This window comes from Pieris brassicae, chromosome 8, assembly GCF_905147105.1.
Source record: "Pieris brassicae chromosome 8, ilPieBrab1.1, whole genome shotgun sequence".
NCBI classification, from domain to species: Eukaryota; Metazoa; Arthropoda; class Insecta; order Lepidoptera; family Pieridae; genus Pieris; species Pieris brassicae.
The window spans coordinates 11,199,418-11,214,685 of NC_059672.1; the positions used below are offsets into that span (position 1 = coordinate 11,199,418).

Here is a 15,268-nt window from a genome sequence, read left to right on the forward strand (position 1 = left end):
AAGGTTAAAGATCCTAGTTTTTAGAAAGTTGAATTTTTTTTCACTTATTCGATATAGAAGATGCTCTTAGTGATGAAAGTGATAGCTAAGATGATAGTGTAACTTAAAGCTCTGACAGATATTGATATATAATTAGTAATTGTACGTTCTAAATGTACCGAAATCATACTTGTTTACACCTGGCTGCGAAGAGCTGCGGAAGTGCGCAACGACAACCGTAATTTTTAAAAAATCTTTACGTAATTTGCTGTGATGTAGACGATATTTTATTTAAAAAACAAGTGAACGAAATCTTTTCCCAAAAATACTAGCAGCCAAATTTTGATAGGCAACTTTTTAGATATAACATTCTCCTAATTATAAATATACATAAAAAATTTAGTTTTGTTGTAATTTGGTTTTTAGCAAATAACAGATGAGCACACTAATCCTGCAGCCGGATCATAGACTATAAAGTATAATACATTTTCGAAACCCCATGGTATGCAGATTTAACGCAAATATAAAATAGTAGGTTTTATCATTACATATTTTTTTAAAACAGTGAGGGGTTTTAACTTCGTCGAGGCTTTTGACAGCTGCCGACTTCTCCCGTTGCTTTAAATTTGATTTTGTTTTGTTGGCGTAGATATTAAAGAATAACATTTATTAAAATCAACTGCGGATGGGTGCGGTTTCGGAAGTAATCGCGAAAAGTATGATTGTATCTTACTTTTCGCATTTGTCAGGACACAGAAATCCTTTTATCTATTATGGTTTCTTATGTTGAACTATTGAATTGATTAGTTGGCGATTGATAGTTGATAACAGGGCGTTTCATTTTCATTTATATTTTTTAACTTTAAATATTTTATGAAATAAATATGAGTAATTATACCTTTTAATTACTTATTGAAATAGATATGAATCTTTATTTTTTGTTGTTTTATAAAAAAGTAATAAAAAATAACTTTTTATACACTATATTGTCGTGAATGAACTAAAATAAATGACGTTTCTTAAACTGTTATTTTTATCATTTATTTAACATTATATGTATGCAAATATTCGATCATCTTTCTTGACAAATTAAAATGTTATAGATTTTTGATATATAACAGACCTCGATAAGCATATAGTATATATGATAGTGCGCTGTTGCGCTTGTACAATTCAACATTGTATTCGCCATGGTGATGACGTTTAAAAAACGATTATACAATGTGGAATTATTTTTTATTGACATTCATTAGTGTACAAATTTAAAAAAAAATATTTGTCACAAATGTCACCTATATATCGATGGGGAAAAAAAGCCACAATTATCTCAATGAATCGCAATTGGAAACGATCTAGTCTAAAAAAACAATCTTTGTTCTATTACCATTTATTCAAAAATACATGTAATAATATGCTTCATGACATCCGGGCTTGGGAAGATTTCATTTACGTTTAACAAAAAGGATTTAAATAAATACGTCTTCAGTTAACTACACTACGTAGGATTTACATTTTAGTTCATATAATACAACTCTGACACTGGAAGTTATTTTCCTTTAAAGATAAATATCGACAGGAGGAATAAAAATATTAGTGGGTAAGCCTTTATTAATACTAATAAACAAAACGACAAAAAAATCCACTACTAATTCCAATAATTGGCTATTTGACAATATTTTAAAAACCATTTCAGATTATTTATTAGTGACTACACAAATCTTATTTTTAACTCTGTTAAATTTTAAAACTTTCATGATTTCAAAAATTCTTTAGCATGATGGCGTCGCACCAGTCCCTACGACATACCAGGCTTGTAAATAGAATTTAAGTTTCCAAGTAAATTATCGTTGTTAAATTACATAAATATATTTCGATCAACCAATCAATCAATCAATCAATATAGTTTTAGTAGGTAGGTTTTTAGTAGTTAGGTAGGCGAAAACATTATTTATAACTAATCTGTGGCCATTGTGTCATGACGTATGAAAATATATATATTAATTAATGGTTATTAGTTTACTCCATAACGCTTTAAAGCCATGTTTTATACAGAATACTCTCAATAAGATTTTTATTAATATAGAATAGCCACATGATTTTTTTTGTTATAATTGGTAATGCACAGAACAACATTCAATAGCTTTCCCTTGTCAAAATCAGATAAAAAAATTGCATTCATAATTTAAAATAATCATAAAACTGTGATAGTTGCATGGTTTTTGTAAAAATAACTCTTGAATTTCAAATGTTAAAGGAAATTAATTTTCAGTGTCATTAGTTCGCACTTGGCGCATTTATGAGCCGAAACATGACCGACGAGAGATTTTAACTTTACGTCTTTATTACCATGTACTAAGGTGTATTTTACAATGGCTCAGCAAACCGGTCAAGACTTAAATAAGGTGTGCTAATATAATTTTGACTAGTAAGCACCAATTTTCTAATGTCTATATTTTATCGTATTCATACTATTTACATGTGGCTAATAAAATTTAGCCAATCACATTTTTGTATATAGATTTTATCATTAAATTGACGTTATACATGGTGTTTTTCAAACGAATTTAAGCGATAAAAAGCTTCTTCATGCATTGATGATATAAAAAATATATATTTATTGAAAAAGTTTGCGCTTTTAAGAAAGTTTATATACAAAATACCAACTGCTCGAGTCATACATTACTTTGAAATTACGATTGGTATTTTATATAGACCCGGGGAGTCGGTGGTTTAACTAGCCCGTTATTTGAAACTCACAGCGTATTTAAAACAGACAAATTATCAGACAAACTGTTTTCAAATTTAGTTTTTGTATAAAGATGGTAAATACAGGGTGGATTATTAACACTGCCAGAAAATACTCTACATTTGAATTATTTTAATGCACTACAAATTACATTTTATTTTAACCACGTTTTGTAGAGAGATTTGATCCTAATAAGTGCGGGTACTTCATTCATACATTCCCAAAATCAAAAGTTTAATTTTTTTTTACTTTACGTCGTTTAAATTTTTTACTGATGCGAAAGGCGAAATGAATCGAATTGGTATGGACAAGGTCGCGTGGCAAGTCCATACACAGCGACTGTAAAAAAGATCTGAGGGTAGAAATAAAAAGCACCCTGTATATAACGTCTCTTAAATACACGGTTATATACCTATATAATCCACACTGAGTAATGTTATACACAAAAATTCGGTGGTTCTCCGGCGACCATAGTACGTCCCAAATCTTCATTCTTCTTTTGGCTTCTGATTCACCTGTAAAAGAGACAAACAAGGCTACAGTCTACTCTTAAGTTTTTTTGCTATTTATAGTTTTATAATAAAAACAATTGCAGTTTGCAGTAGCAGCACAACAACCCTTTATGTGTACCCTCAAATTTCTGAATCTGTTTCATGATCATTAATACAGCCTTACCGGCCTCACGACACGACCGATATAATTTATTTATATAACAGGACGCAAAGAGACAAGAGACTCATCTTATGATAAACAATACCATGGACACTCAAATTGGTAGAATGCTCGCAAGTGCTTTGTCGGTTTTATGAATTGGTATGAAGGAACGTCGAATCTCGTAGGTAAACCACACAAATTACAAGCATTTGAAGCTTATTTTACTTGTACCCCGCGGTTTCTTCCATTTAAATTTCCCTTCATATCCCATTTGTTGAATAAGGCTATAATCATCTAGAGTAGTGTTTCCTAACTTTTTTTGTGTCATGTCCCACAAATAATATTAATAAATATTCTAATAGCTTATTTTTTTTATCATACATGTGTCTTTACCAAGACATCATGGAACATAACAATCTAGCCTAACATAAGACTAATAACTAATTTAAGTGTTATCTAATTTACTAATAAGGATATTTAACATTTGAAAGTGTTCAATAACACTACTTACAGTCTCCATTAAATGGAAGACACTCTACTCTTGAGTTCCATATTTTTTCTCATTGTGTAGCACTTTATACTAAAATGCATTATCACTAATTCACTGGTTCAAACGGCTTTGATTAAGTAGCCCCTCATTAACAATCAAATTGCCCTACGTTGGGAAATACTGATCTAGACACTACCGAATTATCACGCGTAAATTTGTAATAAAAAGTAATAAAACTGGGAAGAATCCTTACCATATATATGCGAATCAGCAAACACCACTTTCATGGCTCTGTATACGCAGTTAAATGCGGTGCGTGCATGAGGCGCCTATGAGCCTCGGAGCCCGTGAGAGCCGCCACAGTGACCCCGGCCTGGTACGAAGCCGGGATCACTATGTGACGTGTACGCGTATCCGCTTCCGTACAACCCGAGTAACGCCATTCGCGAAGCATGTTTGCTACTTGACCTAATAATTTAAAACGAAACTTTTAATTGTTTACTAGCAAAAAATCTTAGTAGAAAAAAATTTCAGTAGAATGTAGATGAAAGGTAAGTTATAGGTAAGGAATCATTTATATAGACGATATAGTCTTGCGGGAAGCGAACCGTCGTGGAGCACGCAGGAGACGCACGGAGACGCAAACTTGGGAGTTTTTCTCCATTATTTAGGGGGAATCAAGTTATCCTGGGCGGTATTTAGGGGGTATTTTACATATGAATTTAAAAAGACTCAATCAAATATAAACAAAAAAATACAAACTCAAAGCGTAGCTATAATTGAAATTTCAAAAGCTATAATGCGAGATTAAACTTTTATACTATAAAAACTTTAAAGGTTTTAAACGATATTTAGGAGGTTGAAGGCGCTTTTAGTGGGGGGGGGGGGGGGTTTGTTGACTTCAGTGTCGTGAGGTCGCTGCGGTGATAAGTTTTCATTATGCTGACAACACTGTTGCGTCATTATAGTTCGACAGTAATCTTGATATTTATGAAGAAAACTATACCAGCTCTAGTTTTAGTCTTTGACATTTAAATTAGAATGAAATTAAAAATCGAATATAATTTTGAGAAAAATATTACCTTAATTACTTCAACATTCTATTGATAAAATATCGTCTTTAATGCTTTGTATTGTAAAATATAAAGGAATGATAATGATTATTGAATAAACTCACCAAGCACATTCATCCTATGAAACCGGACATCAGGCACCGCTGTCAACGGGGACATATCAGTCTGCGGGTCAAATCTGGCCACGATATCCCTTGACCTCACCAGAAGCACAGAAGGGGACACCAGTCGTGACCAGACAACCCCTTCGGAGACGCATTCCACCGGGTTACACAGGTACACTCCCCTAGGAGACACCCCAAACACCATCTGATGATGCCAGGCATCTGGGATCTCACCTTCGCTACCCAGCTGAAGGTTTAAGGTGAGGATTGGTACTGCACCTGAATTATTTGGTATTAAAAATTTATCAGCTCCAATATTGATAATTAAAATACAAATTCTATTTACAAATAGTAATCATGTTTGTGGCTAGTAAATTTAACAAAACAATTTAAAAAAAATTAAATCGACGGCATCTTTTAGGGCACATAAGGCTGATCATACATATACTTGCCTATTGGAAAAAACAAGTAATCACGAAACAGATAGACAGAACATAAATCTGAGGCCTAGCTTTAAAAGGTTGTAGCGCCACTATTTTGTTTCTTATAAACATATCTAAATAGAAGTTCAAATATATATTTTTAAAGGTCTCTGAGATTCAGAGAAACTTAACAATAAGTATTACTACAGTATGTGAAATCCAATCCATTTTCTAAATACACACTAAAACTTGAAAGCCGCGATTCAATGCCACCTTGAGGACGAGTCACTAATCTGTAAATTTCTTACCCAATGAAATCCAATCAGCGAGCCAATGTAATAATGAAAGACTTCTTTCGGGATATGTTGGGAAGAATCTCGCTGTGACCAACCCATCTGAGGCCTTTTGTATGCCCGTGACGAGATCTGATGCCGTACAACCAGCCACAGAGCGTGACAATAAATACCTTTAAATAACGAAAAATACTGACCCCCTTATTCGTAAAATATTAATTAAAGAACTATCTCTTTTCATAATAGGGTAAACGCAATTTAATAAAAGGAGACAAATTTGTGCAATTACACTCATTTATTGAAGTGAAACTTCTTTATCGGCGTTGGAAATTTACCGTCACATTTTTCGGCTACGCGTCACATTTTTTCGTTGCGCGCCATTTGTGTCTTGTCCCTACCACGGTTTATTCGAAGAAGAGATTCGTAGCCATTAATAACAAAAATATATAATAACGATAAAATTATAGTAATAAATCTATTACAATTAATGAAATTCTGTAATAATCTTAATATTAATTCATGTCTATGATAATAAAAGCCTTTTGTTAAAGTTTTATCTAATTTAACTTTATTTAACCAATTTCTGTTGTTGCATATAGTAGATTATTTTTCGAAAAAAAGTCATAAAGAAGTTTCACATACGTGTGTACACTAGTACACGCACACATATTTTTTTTAAATAAGCAAGTTAAGACTGATAATGGCTCGTTACTTCAATTATAAATTGATTTTAAAATCATCCTAGACAATAACAAGGAAACTGCAATATATATTATCACTATATCTTCGATTTATATTGTTAATACTTTTACTTCAAACCATTAATAATGTTTCATAATAATCAAATACTTTAATGAGCTTGGGAGCAATGCATATTACTGAAATCAACAGGATACAACTACCTTATTAAATAATGAGGAGTGGTACCTGCCTACATATACCACAACAAAATCACAAATACAAGCATAACACCATGGATTCAAGTTGCTGATATAGTTACAATGTTAGTTCCATTTATATTGAAGAAACTCACAGTACTTTATAATTGGGCTGGTTATGTATGTAAATGTAATAAACATATAATCATTATGTAATATAATGATTTTTGGTATTACCTTGGTATAGGTGCATTGTTGGCTCTTTGTCTTGTGCCTACTGCAACATTAATTCTTTCAGTATTTACAGGAACTCCTAGTGCAAGCTGAAAATTGTATAAACAAATAATCTCTATGGAGTATAAAAAATTTTTTCACTATTGACAGTGTATATCAGGCAATGGCAATGGTAAAGCTTACTTTCCCCTAGTGAAAATTAACATGCAAATACAGTTTACTTACAAAAACATTAACTATTGCTGTAGCCCCACAGGCAGATGTGCTTATCTGCGTGACTTGTCTTTCACATGCTTCTCGCTCAGACCATACCATGCACCGGGGAGCTTCTACACAATGTTCACTAGCGTGCGAGGGACCAGCCACAGGCTCAGCATTCTAAAAGTAGAAATGTCTCTCTCTCTTATCAAATATTTAAGCTATTTTAACAAATAACATATTTCCAGACTTTCAATATAATTGAATTAACCCTGTAAGTACCTCACAAGTAGAACTTTGAACTTCATCACTTTTAGGCTGATCAGTCATAAGTCTCTTTGCCATGTTGACATGATATAATGCTGTTGTCAAGTTAACCGAGTCAATTGTTGCATTTTCACCTTGATTTATTTGATGAGCCATGCCTACATTCTTTTTTTCTTCATTGTCTATAATAAAGTAACAAAGCTCACATTACAAAAGGACTCCATATATGAAAATATTTATATTAATAGATTATGTAAAAAGGCTTACTTACAATTTAAAATTTCCCTAGCTGATACCAAATCACCACTGGAGCCATGTGCAGTAACTGGTTCAGGATTTGGGTCATAGGCCATTGTCCTCCGAACCTTTAGTTGTTCTCCTCTGACATTCACATGAGTGATGTACTCTGTACGAGTTTTCCTTAACTTTTTAACTATGGTACAGTGATCCTGCACATGAACATGATCACTGCTGGTGGATGGCACATCAAATATTGATGGTTTAACAGTGCTGCTTTGGGCTACAGGATGCATAAGTGGCTGTACCACACCAGGCTGGTATTCCGGTGATGTTCCTCTTATGACATGCTCATTGACTTCAGGAACACTGACAACTTCTATATCAGCTTCAGGTGTTGATTCATCTCCTGTGTCTGCTTCACAAGAAGGTCCAGGATCAAAGTCCATTTCCAAGAAATCCATATCAGGACTGGAAGCTCGTGAACCAGGTCTGTTATTAACTGCTTGAGGTACTGCTGGTACAGCTGGAGCTATTGCTGAATTTGGGGTCAAAGGTAATCCCATATCTAAACTAAAGAAAGAACTTGGGAGATCAGCTAAATGTTCACCGCCTCTATATGTATAAATACAACCATCTTCAGACCCCAGTGAATAATCATCATTTCCTGTATCACTTGAACTGTCTTCACCTTCAGGCACAGGCCTTTTAAGCCTTAGTGTTGATGGTCTTTTCTTATTTTCTTTTCCTTCACTATTACAAGATATGCTTTCACACTTGCTAGTTGAAGCAATATGCAGGCCACTTGAAGAAGGTTCATTGATTTCACAAATGTAGAGCTTTTCGTTACTAGTTATTTCACTTTCACTTGGAACTTTTTCACAACGTGAGCCTATTAAATCATAAGAATTAGTCATATTTTTGCTACAGCTTGCTTGCCTTATACAATTTGAACTTGTTGCATTATTTCCGTAAATTGAAATAGCTATATGTGATCTTTCTACGTGTTCAACTGGAAAAGATTGTTGATCATTAGGTTCTAAACTTTTATTAGTTTGGGTATCAGCTGACCTCTGTACAATTTGTGTAAAAGTTTCTTTTTCGTTTGACGTTGTTCCGCACACTTCGTCATCGCCATCACCTTGTCCTCTTTCCTTTAGCGAGTCTTTACTCGATTTGTGCTCTACGTTAACTAATTCTTGTTCCTGTATATTCCTCATTGATGAAGATTCTTCCTTAGCTTCCATTATATTAAAAACAAGATTCTTTAAAATTCGTCGGCATTGTATACATGAAGGTTACCTACGTTAAAATTAGGGACGTTTTGAATCTTATAAGCAATATACAAATCACAATATTGTTATTTATATAATAGCAATACAATAACACAAACTCGAAACTATAAAAAGCTTATTTTTAATTGAATAATGAATAATAACAAACTATATTTCAACTGATACTTATGAACAGATAAGTCATAAATTCTTGTCAAATAACAAGGATAGAAAATACAGATTATGAAGTTATAAATATAATACTAGTGTACACATTCGCAGACTGTTACTATTGTTTCGATTTGCTCCGTCAACGCGAGCTACACCACCTTCTATTTATTTCTCATTTAGGTTTGATTAATTAAATCTGACCCTAACCGAGACCATAAGTTAGACTTCAGAGGAATCCAATAAACTTATCTTTAATACTGCATACTTCTTAAATTTGTCAATTGTCCTGATCGTGAAATGAGAATGCATGTTGTCAAATTGTACTTGACAATTTTATTAAATACGGGCATCTTACGATTTATCCAGCTGTGATAATCTAAAATTGCGTCTAATTTTATTTTTCAAGAACTTAAAGTAAATATAGCGTAAATTGATTCACAAGTTTTAAATCGTAATATAATCGATATAACTTAAAATGGCTTACGCCTACTTGTTTAAATACATAATCATTGGAGATACAGGTATTGATTTTATTCCCTGAATATATGTATTTTGTTCATCGTTTGTTTCTTTTAATCTTAGTTTTAGGAATTATTAATTATAATAGCTGTACTTAGACAAAGATTTAAATGTATTTCTACTCATAATAATGTTATTTTAATTTCCTTTCTTTATATAGATAGCATTATGTCCTGGTGTTCCGCCTACGCTTAATATAAAAGTAGGCTTTAACTGAATGTCATTTACTTAACGTGTGTTTAATCTCACTAAAATAATGATTAATTTTATAATGAACTCATATCAATATGCCTTTAATTGTCTGTTTTTGTATCAAGGACATTGTTCTTTGTTATTGTGCAACAAAGAACAAAGTAATCTAATGCAAAAATATTGTATTATATATTTTTCCCTTTTTTTCTTTATTTTCAGGCTTTTCAGACTGATCTTGTTTTTTGTATTTAAAAGCCAGTCAGTTCATTTTCTTTCAATTCTAGTCCCATTCACATAAAACTCATTTATTATTATTTAAAAAATATGAACCATAAATAGAATATTTATATTAATACCTTAATATATATTTTTTTAACTAGGTGTGGGCAAGTCTTGTCTTCTACTTCAGTTTACAGACAAGAGGTTCCAGCCTGTTCATGATTTAACTATTGGTGTGGAATTTGGAGCTCGTATGATTACTATTGATGGCAAACAAATCAAACTGCAGATATGGGATACTGCAGGCCAAGAAGCATTCAGGTATAACATTTAAGTTAAGTTTATATAGTTTTCCTAATATATAATTAATTTCAAAGATATACATTAATAGGTATGTAATGTAGTTGCTAATGACTGAGCCTGCACTAACTCCTAAATTTGTTAGAAATACAACTATTCCTTCATCAGCATTAGTATTTTTTTAAAACTAATAGGTTTACATCATATAATATCTAATATAAAATATCTAGCTTCCAATATAATTGTACCAGTTATGTGGTGTTAGTGGTGACCATAATGTATACTTAATGAAATGAAGTATAATGAACTAGGTTAATAAACCATTCAGGTTATTGTTTTTCACACTTTGTTAGGATGTATTTAAATTTTGTATACTGGATGTAATAAAGTTTATTGAACAAAATAGACAACAAACTGACAAGCATAAATTAATTTCAGAACATCTTGTGTTTTTATGCATTGATTTGGGTTCTCATCAGCGTTTTGCGATAAAATGTTTTTCTTCTTCAGTAATTTTTTTATTGTTAACTTTACTCTTATATATTTTATCACATGCATGTGGTAATTTTTGTTAATATTTACATGTTACATTTATTTATACCATGTACTTTATTACAGATCAATCACACGTTCTTACTACAGAGGTGCTGCAGGCGCTCTTCTAGTATATGATATTACTCGGCGAGAGACATTCAATCACCTTACCACCTGGCTTGAAGATGCACGCCAACATTCCAACTCTAATATGGTTATTATGCTTATCGGAAATAAAAGGTAACTTAAACAATTTTCAACAAGTCTAATTCGTATTTCAGGAATAATTTAACATGTAACCCTTTTTGGACTATCTCCTAAATTAAATATTTTAGGTTAAAAAAAAAATGTGTATATAATTTATATTAGTTTAATTACATTATAGTAGGGGTAAGTAAGATAAATTGATTATTTATAATTAGTAGAGCCCTCATAACTTTGTAAATGAATATAAAGAGATTGATTTTATCAAAAGTGTACACAATAATTACTAATGAATCACATATACATTTATTATGATTCATCTGTTGAAATAGGAATCTTAAAAGGTCAATTCATGCATGCTTTTTATTCTCATTACTACATTAACATTGTTAAGGTACATATTTTCCTAATGATATTTATGTTATCTACAAGTAAACAAAAACAATACTTTTTATCAGCCCATTAAAAAAAAAACCAAATATATTGTTACGGTAAGACCAAGTATCTGCATATATTCTTTGGTAATAAGACCAAGTATTCCCAATATTTAATTACTAAATTTTGATGACTCCTATAAAGAGATCAGGATAAATATAGTTAAACGTGAAATTTTAAATTAATCAATCATTCCAGTGATCTAGAATCACGACGTGAAGTAAAGAAAGAGGAAGGTGAGGCTTTCGCTCGTGAACATGGACTTGTGTTTATGGAGACATCAGCAAAGACTGCCGCTAATGTTGAGGAGGCTTTCATCAATACTGCTAAGGAGATCTATGAAAAGATCCAGGAGGGTGTTTTCGACATTAACAATGAGGTTCGTTATAATTACATAATATTGAATATTTTTGGTAATTGCAATCAAATAGATGTTTCTACATGATATTCAATTTCTATCTCCTGAACACAGCCCTCCACTTATTTTCTGAATTTTTTTTATATCAACTTCACAAATAAGTTTAGAATGCTTTAACAATTGGATATGTAATTTTATGGTTAAATTTAAACACATACACATACATATTGATGAACAAAGATTGACTCTCATAATGATGTCAGTATATATACAGTAAACTCTATAATTTGACACTTCGTTAGTTTCAATCTCTTGATAATTTGGTTTATTTTTCGGTCCCATGAAATACTCGATAAATTTAATAAAATCAATGTTAATTGGTCCCTTCGGTAGTTAAAGGAATACTATCTTGCTCGCCAACATGCAATTCTCGTAAATTCTTTGGATAATGATTATTTTGAACTCTTGGCAATTTGACATTTTTCTCTGGTCCCTTAAGTTTGATATTATCGAGAGTCGACTGTATTTTATTATAATATCAATATTTCGAAAAAAAAGGTTAGAAGTAAAGACACAAAATCAAATCTAAAAGAAACAAATCATATATTCAATAATAACGTCTGAATCAAGTGTCAAATGTCAATAAAAATGCTATTGACCACAACGGAAGATTAAATAAATTGTCTTCCTCAATATCTTATTTGATTTAAATGGCTGGCACCTTTTATTATAAAGGTTTGACGCTTTTAGACATGAGGTATAAAATTAAACTTATTTGATTTTCGGGTTTAAGCACTAAAAAAAATTAATTTAATATCTATTACGATTTTATTACATTATTTATTCCATGTGTTCAATGCTATATAGTAGTGGTGAAATCAAGTCCCGCTGTCTATGCCATACTTGATGATTTAAATAAATCTTATTTAAGGTGACAACTGACACAGATCCTATTTTTTCACAGAAAACTAAGATTTGGTAGAATTTATGGTGGGTTATCGACTCAGTTTACAGTTGGGTACTCCTAAGGGATAATTCATCCACACGACTTAATTTATTGGTTTTGGTGCTATAGGCGAATGGTATCAAGATTGGGCCCCAGCACTCGACAGCGGGAGGGGCGAAGGCAGGAGGCGCCGGAGCGGGGGGTGCAGCCGGGGGTGGATGCTGTTAGGTGCTCGGTTGCACACACTGAGCGGGCTTCTAGGTAAAGACATTTTCTTTGGCCATATTAGGTTCGAACTGAATTGTCAATTGTTCTTCCTTATTTGAATACCGAAAACTTCTGTTTAAATAACCTTATTAGAACTGGCCAATGTTAACATAATATAAGATTTTATTTTTTTTATCTGTCAAATACAAGGGATGATATAGATTACTAACTGCCCCCGCGAACTTCGTTTCTCCTTAATGTGATTTTACTTAGCCTACTTTTTTAGTACATACCAGCATGAAACATTTTGCTATACTACTGTTCGGTTTTCCAAGATGAAAACTTTTTAGGATTTTCTGTGAATTTTCTCTATATAAACCTATAAAAAATAGGGATTGATCGTAGAGGGTTGAAAATAATGATTTTTATGCTGTATCATAAAAAAATAAAAACAAAAACAAAAAGTATTGTATAAAAAATAAATTTAGAGCTGGACAACCCTTAACATTTAGGGGGATGAAAAATAGATGTCCGATTCACAGACTTAACGGATATACTCATAAAATTTCACGAAAGTTAGTCGAGCCATTTCGGAGAAGTTTAATTACAAAGACCGTTACACGAGAATTTTATATATTAGATTTAACTTGTTCATACTAAACTATATAGGTACTTAGCAGGCTTTAAACTTAAGTTACATGTAAGAAGGTTTGCTTAGAAGGAATTATAGAATTAAGTCAGAAATTTAAATTTTTAACAAGTATTTTATTTTATAACAGGAAAGGTGCAGATGTGTGCAATATAAACGGATATGGAACTTACTGCATGCCGGTTTAAATTAATTTTATAAGCTACAATAGGTTGCATTAAAATGTCTAGGGTGGACTCTGGTCAGTCCACACTAGCATTTATATATTCTTCTTGTATCTTACCTTTCATGGGTAAATATAAAGTACTGTATTAACATCTTACATAGAATTGAATTATCTGTTTGCTGCTTGTTATAATGATAGTAAATAATATTTCTGATATACTATATGTTGGTTTTTGACAGGGTTTACATGATTGAACTGTTGTGGTTTGAAGCTTTCCAACCCTATTATTATAATAAGCAGTGCACTGTGATTATTTTGTATCGGGATGACCTAGAGCATATGTTTGATTTACTCACAAAAATTTAGCATGAATCAATTATGAGCAAAGAACTTTATATGGAGTGACTCCAACATATGGTTGCATGGACTGCTGATTAAAAAATTATGAACTTTAGGAATTATGTTATTAGTATGGCAGTAAAGTTATCTTCTCAAATCTTTAAAGTAGAACTAAGTCAACCATTTATAAAGAGATTGGACTATGGCTCATGTCTGAAATTAACTTATGAGGTCAATTTGCACGCATGACCTTCTTGACTAACAAATAACTTTGACTTTTGTTCACACTCATTGATAGATGACATCTTTCTTACAAATTTATGTCAACTTTTTTGAGTTCGGAGTTTCTCCCTGTCTTTCATTTATATTTAGTACTATTCAAGCTTTATTCAGCTACTTAACAGCCCTGCTTAGCCTACAGAATTGTCAAAAAGTTGGTATGATATACTTATAACCAAGTTGTTAAGACTGTCAGTTTTTAAACAGTTATAAGCCCTTCTAGTATATCAATGGTATGTAAATGTTTGATGTTAGCTTATGTGTTGTATTGTGTTGCTATGACGCATTTACATTAATAATTTTTTTATAGAACAACTAAATTTCACCACTTCTCTTCATGGTCTTTTTTATTTTTGACGTTTTAAAATCGCCTTGAGCGTATCTCATGTTAACCAATCATTTTGAATAAATTGCTAATTTGTGATTTATGTGTAATTATTAAATTAGTGTATTTATTTATGGCCAATACACTATATTTGAAATAATTTCCTAATTTCAAAGTGCAATGATTATTTATTTAGATATTTTTATAATTATAAATGTTTATTTCTACAACATTCTTTTAAATATCTTGTTGAATTAATACCCCCAGAATTGGCGACGAATTATGAATAAATGAATAGTGTTTAACTATAATGGTAATAAGGCCTTGAAAAAGGGTACATTTACAGGAGTAAAAACAAGAAAAAAAAAGTTGTTTATCAGACAACCTTGTGGACAGTAATTTGTATTAATGAGAACTGCTTGCATAGTAAAGGACATGAAATAAGGTTTATTTTTAAGTTTAGCACATTATGATGTAGTAATATTTTATAAGGTTACAATGTGCGACGTATTTGTAAAGCATATTCATGAAATAAATGTTTTAAAGGTATAATTGTTTTTATTTTAAATATTAGAT

General features: G+C 31.7%; 2 protein-coding genes across 2 annotated transcripts; one reads left to right on the forward strand and one right to left on the reverse strand.

Annotated features, from left to right (window-relative positions):
• Positions 1 to 1,365: 1,365 nt before the first annotated feature.
• LOC123713822 lies at positions 1,366 to 9,028 on the reverse strand. Its single transcript, XM_045667696.1, has 8 exons — positions 7,610 to 9,028; positions 7,354 to 7,520; positions 7,099 to 7,251; positions 6,877 to 6,962; positions 5,777 to 5,934; positions 5,047 to 5,325; positions 4,123 to 4,337; positions 1,366 to 3,240 (listed from the first exon to the last, which is right to left on the reverse strand). Exons 1-7 carry the CDS (start codon positions 8,820 to 8,822, stop codon positions 4,153 to 4,155), a joined length of 2,241 nt encoding a protein of 746 aa, XP_045523652.1. The 5' UTR covers positions 8,823 to 9,028; the 3' UTR covers positions 1,366 to 3,240; positions 4,123 to 4,152.
• Positions 9,029 to 9,347: 319 nt separating this feature from the next.
• On the forward strand, positions 9,348 to 15,241 carry LOC123713824 (ras-related protein Rab-2A). The gene is made up of 6 exons (XM_045667699.1): positions 9,348 to 9,541; positions 10,112 to 10,271; positions 10,869 to 11,024; positions 11,622 to 11,802; positions 12,857 to 12,988; positions 13,714 to 15,241. Exons 1-5 carry the CDS (start codon positions 9,496 to 9,498, stop codon positions 12,953 to 12,955), a joined length of 642 nt encoding a protein of 213 aa, XP_045523655.1. The 5' UTR covers positions 9,348 to 9,495; the 3' UTR covers positions 12,956 to 12,988; positions 13,714 to 15,241.
• Positions 15,242 to 15,268: the final 27 nt, after the last annotated feature.

What these genes read in the sequence shown, in the direction of transcription:
- LOC123713822 (XM_045667696.1), bottom strand. Translation starts at nt 8,822, where the DNA reads ATGGAAGCTAAGGAAGAATCTTCATCAATGAGGAATATACAGGAACAA. An exon ending in CGCTGATTGGATTTCATTGG is followed by an intron (nt 5,326 to 5,776) that starts GTAAGAAATTTA and finishes CAAATAATTCAG; the next exon opens with GTGCAGTACCAATCCTCACC. An exon ending in TCATAGGATGAATGTGCTTG is followed by an intron (nt 4,338 to 5,046) that starts GTGAGTTTATTC and finishes TTAAATTATTAG; the next exon opens with GTCAAGTAGCAAACATGCTT.
- LOC123713824 (XM_045667699.1), top strand. Translation starts at nt 9,496, where the DNA reads ATGGCTTACGCCTACTTGTTTAAATACATAATCATTGGAGATACAG. An exon ending in CATAATCATTGGAGATACAG is followed by an intron (nt 9,542 to 10,111) that starts GTATTGATTTTA and finishes TTTTTTAACTAG; the next exon opens with GTGTGGGCAAGTCTTGTCTT. An exon ending in GCAGGCCAAGAAGCATTCAG is followed by an intron (nt 10,272 to 10,868) that starts GTATAACATTTA and finishes ACTTTATTACAG; the next exon opens with ATCAATCACACGTTCTTACT.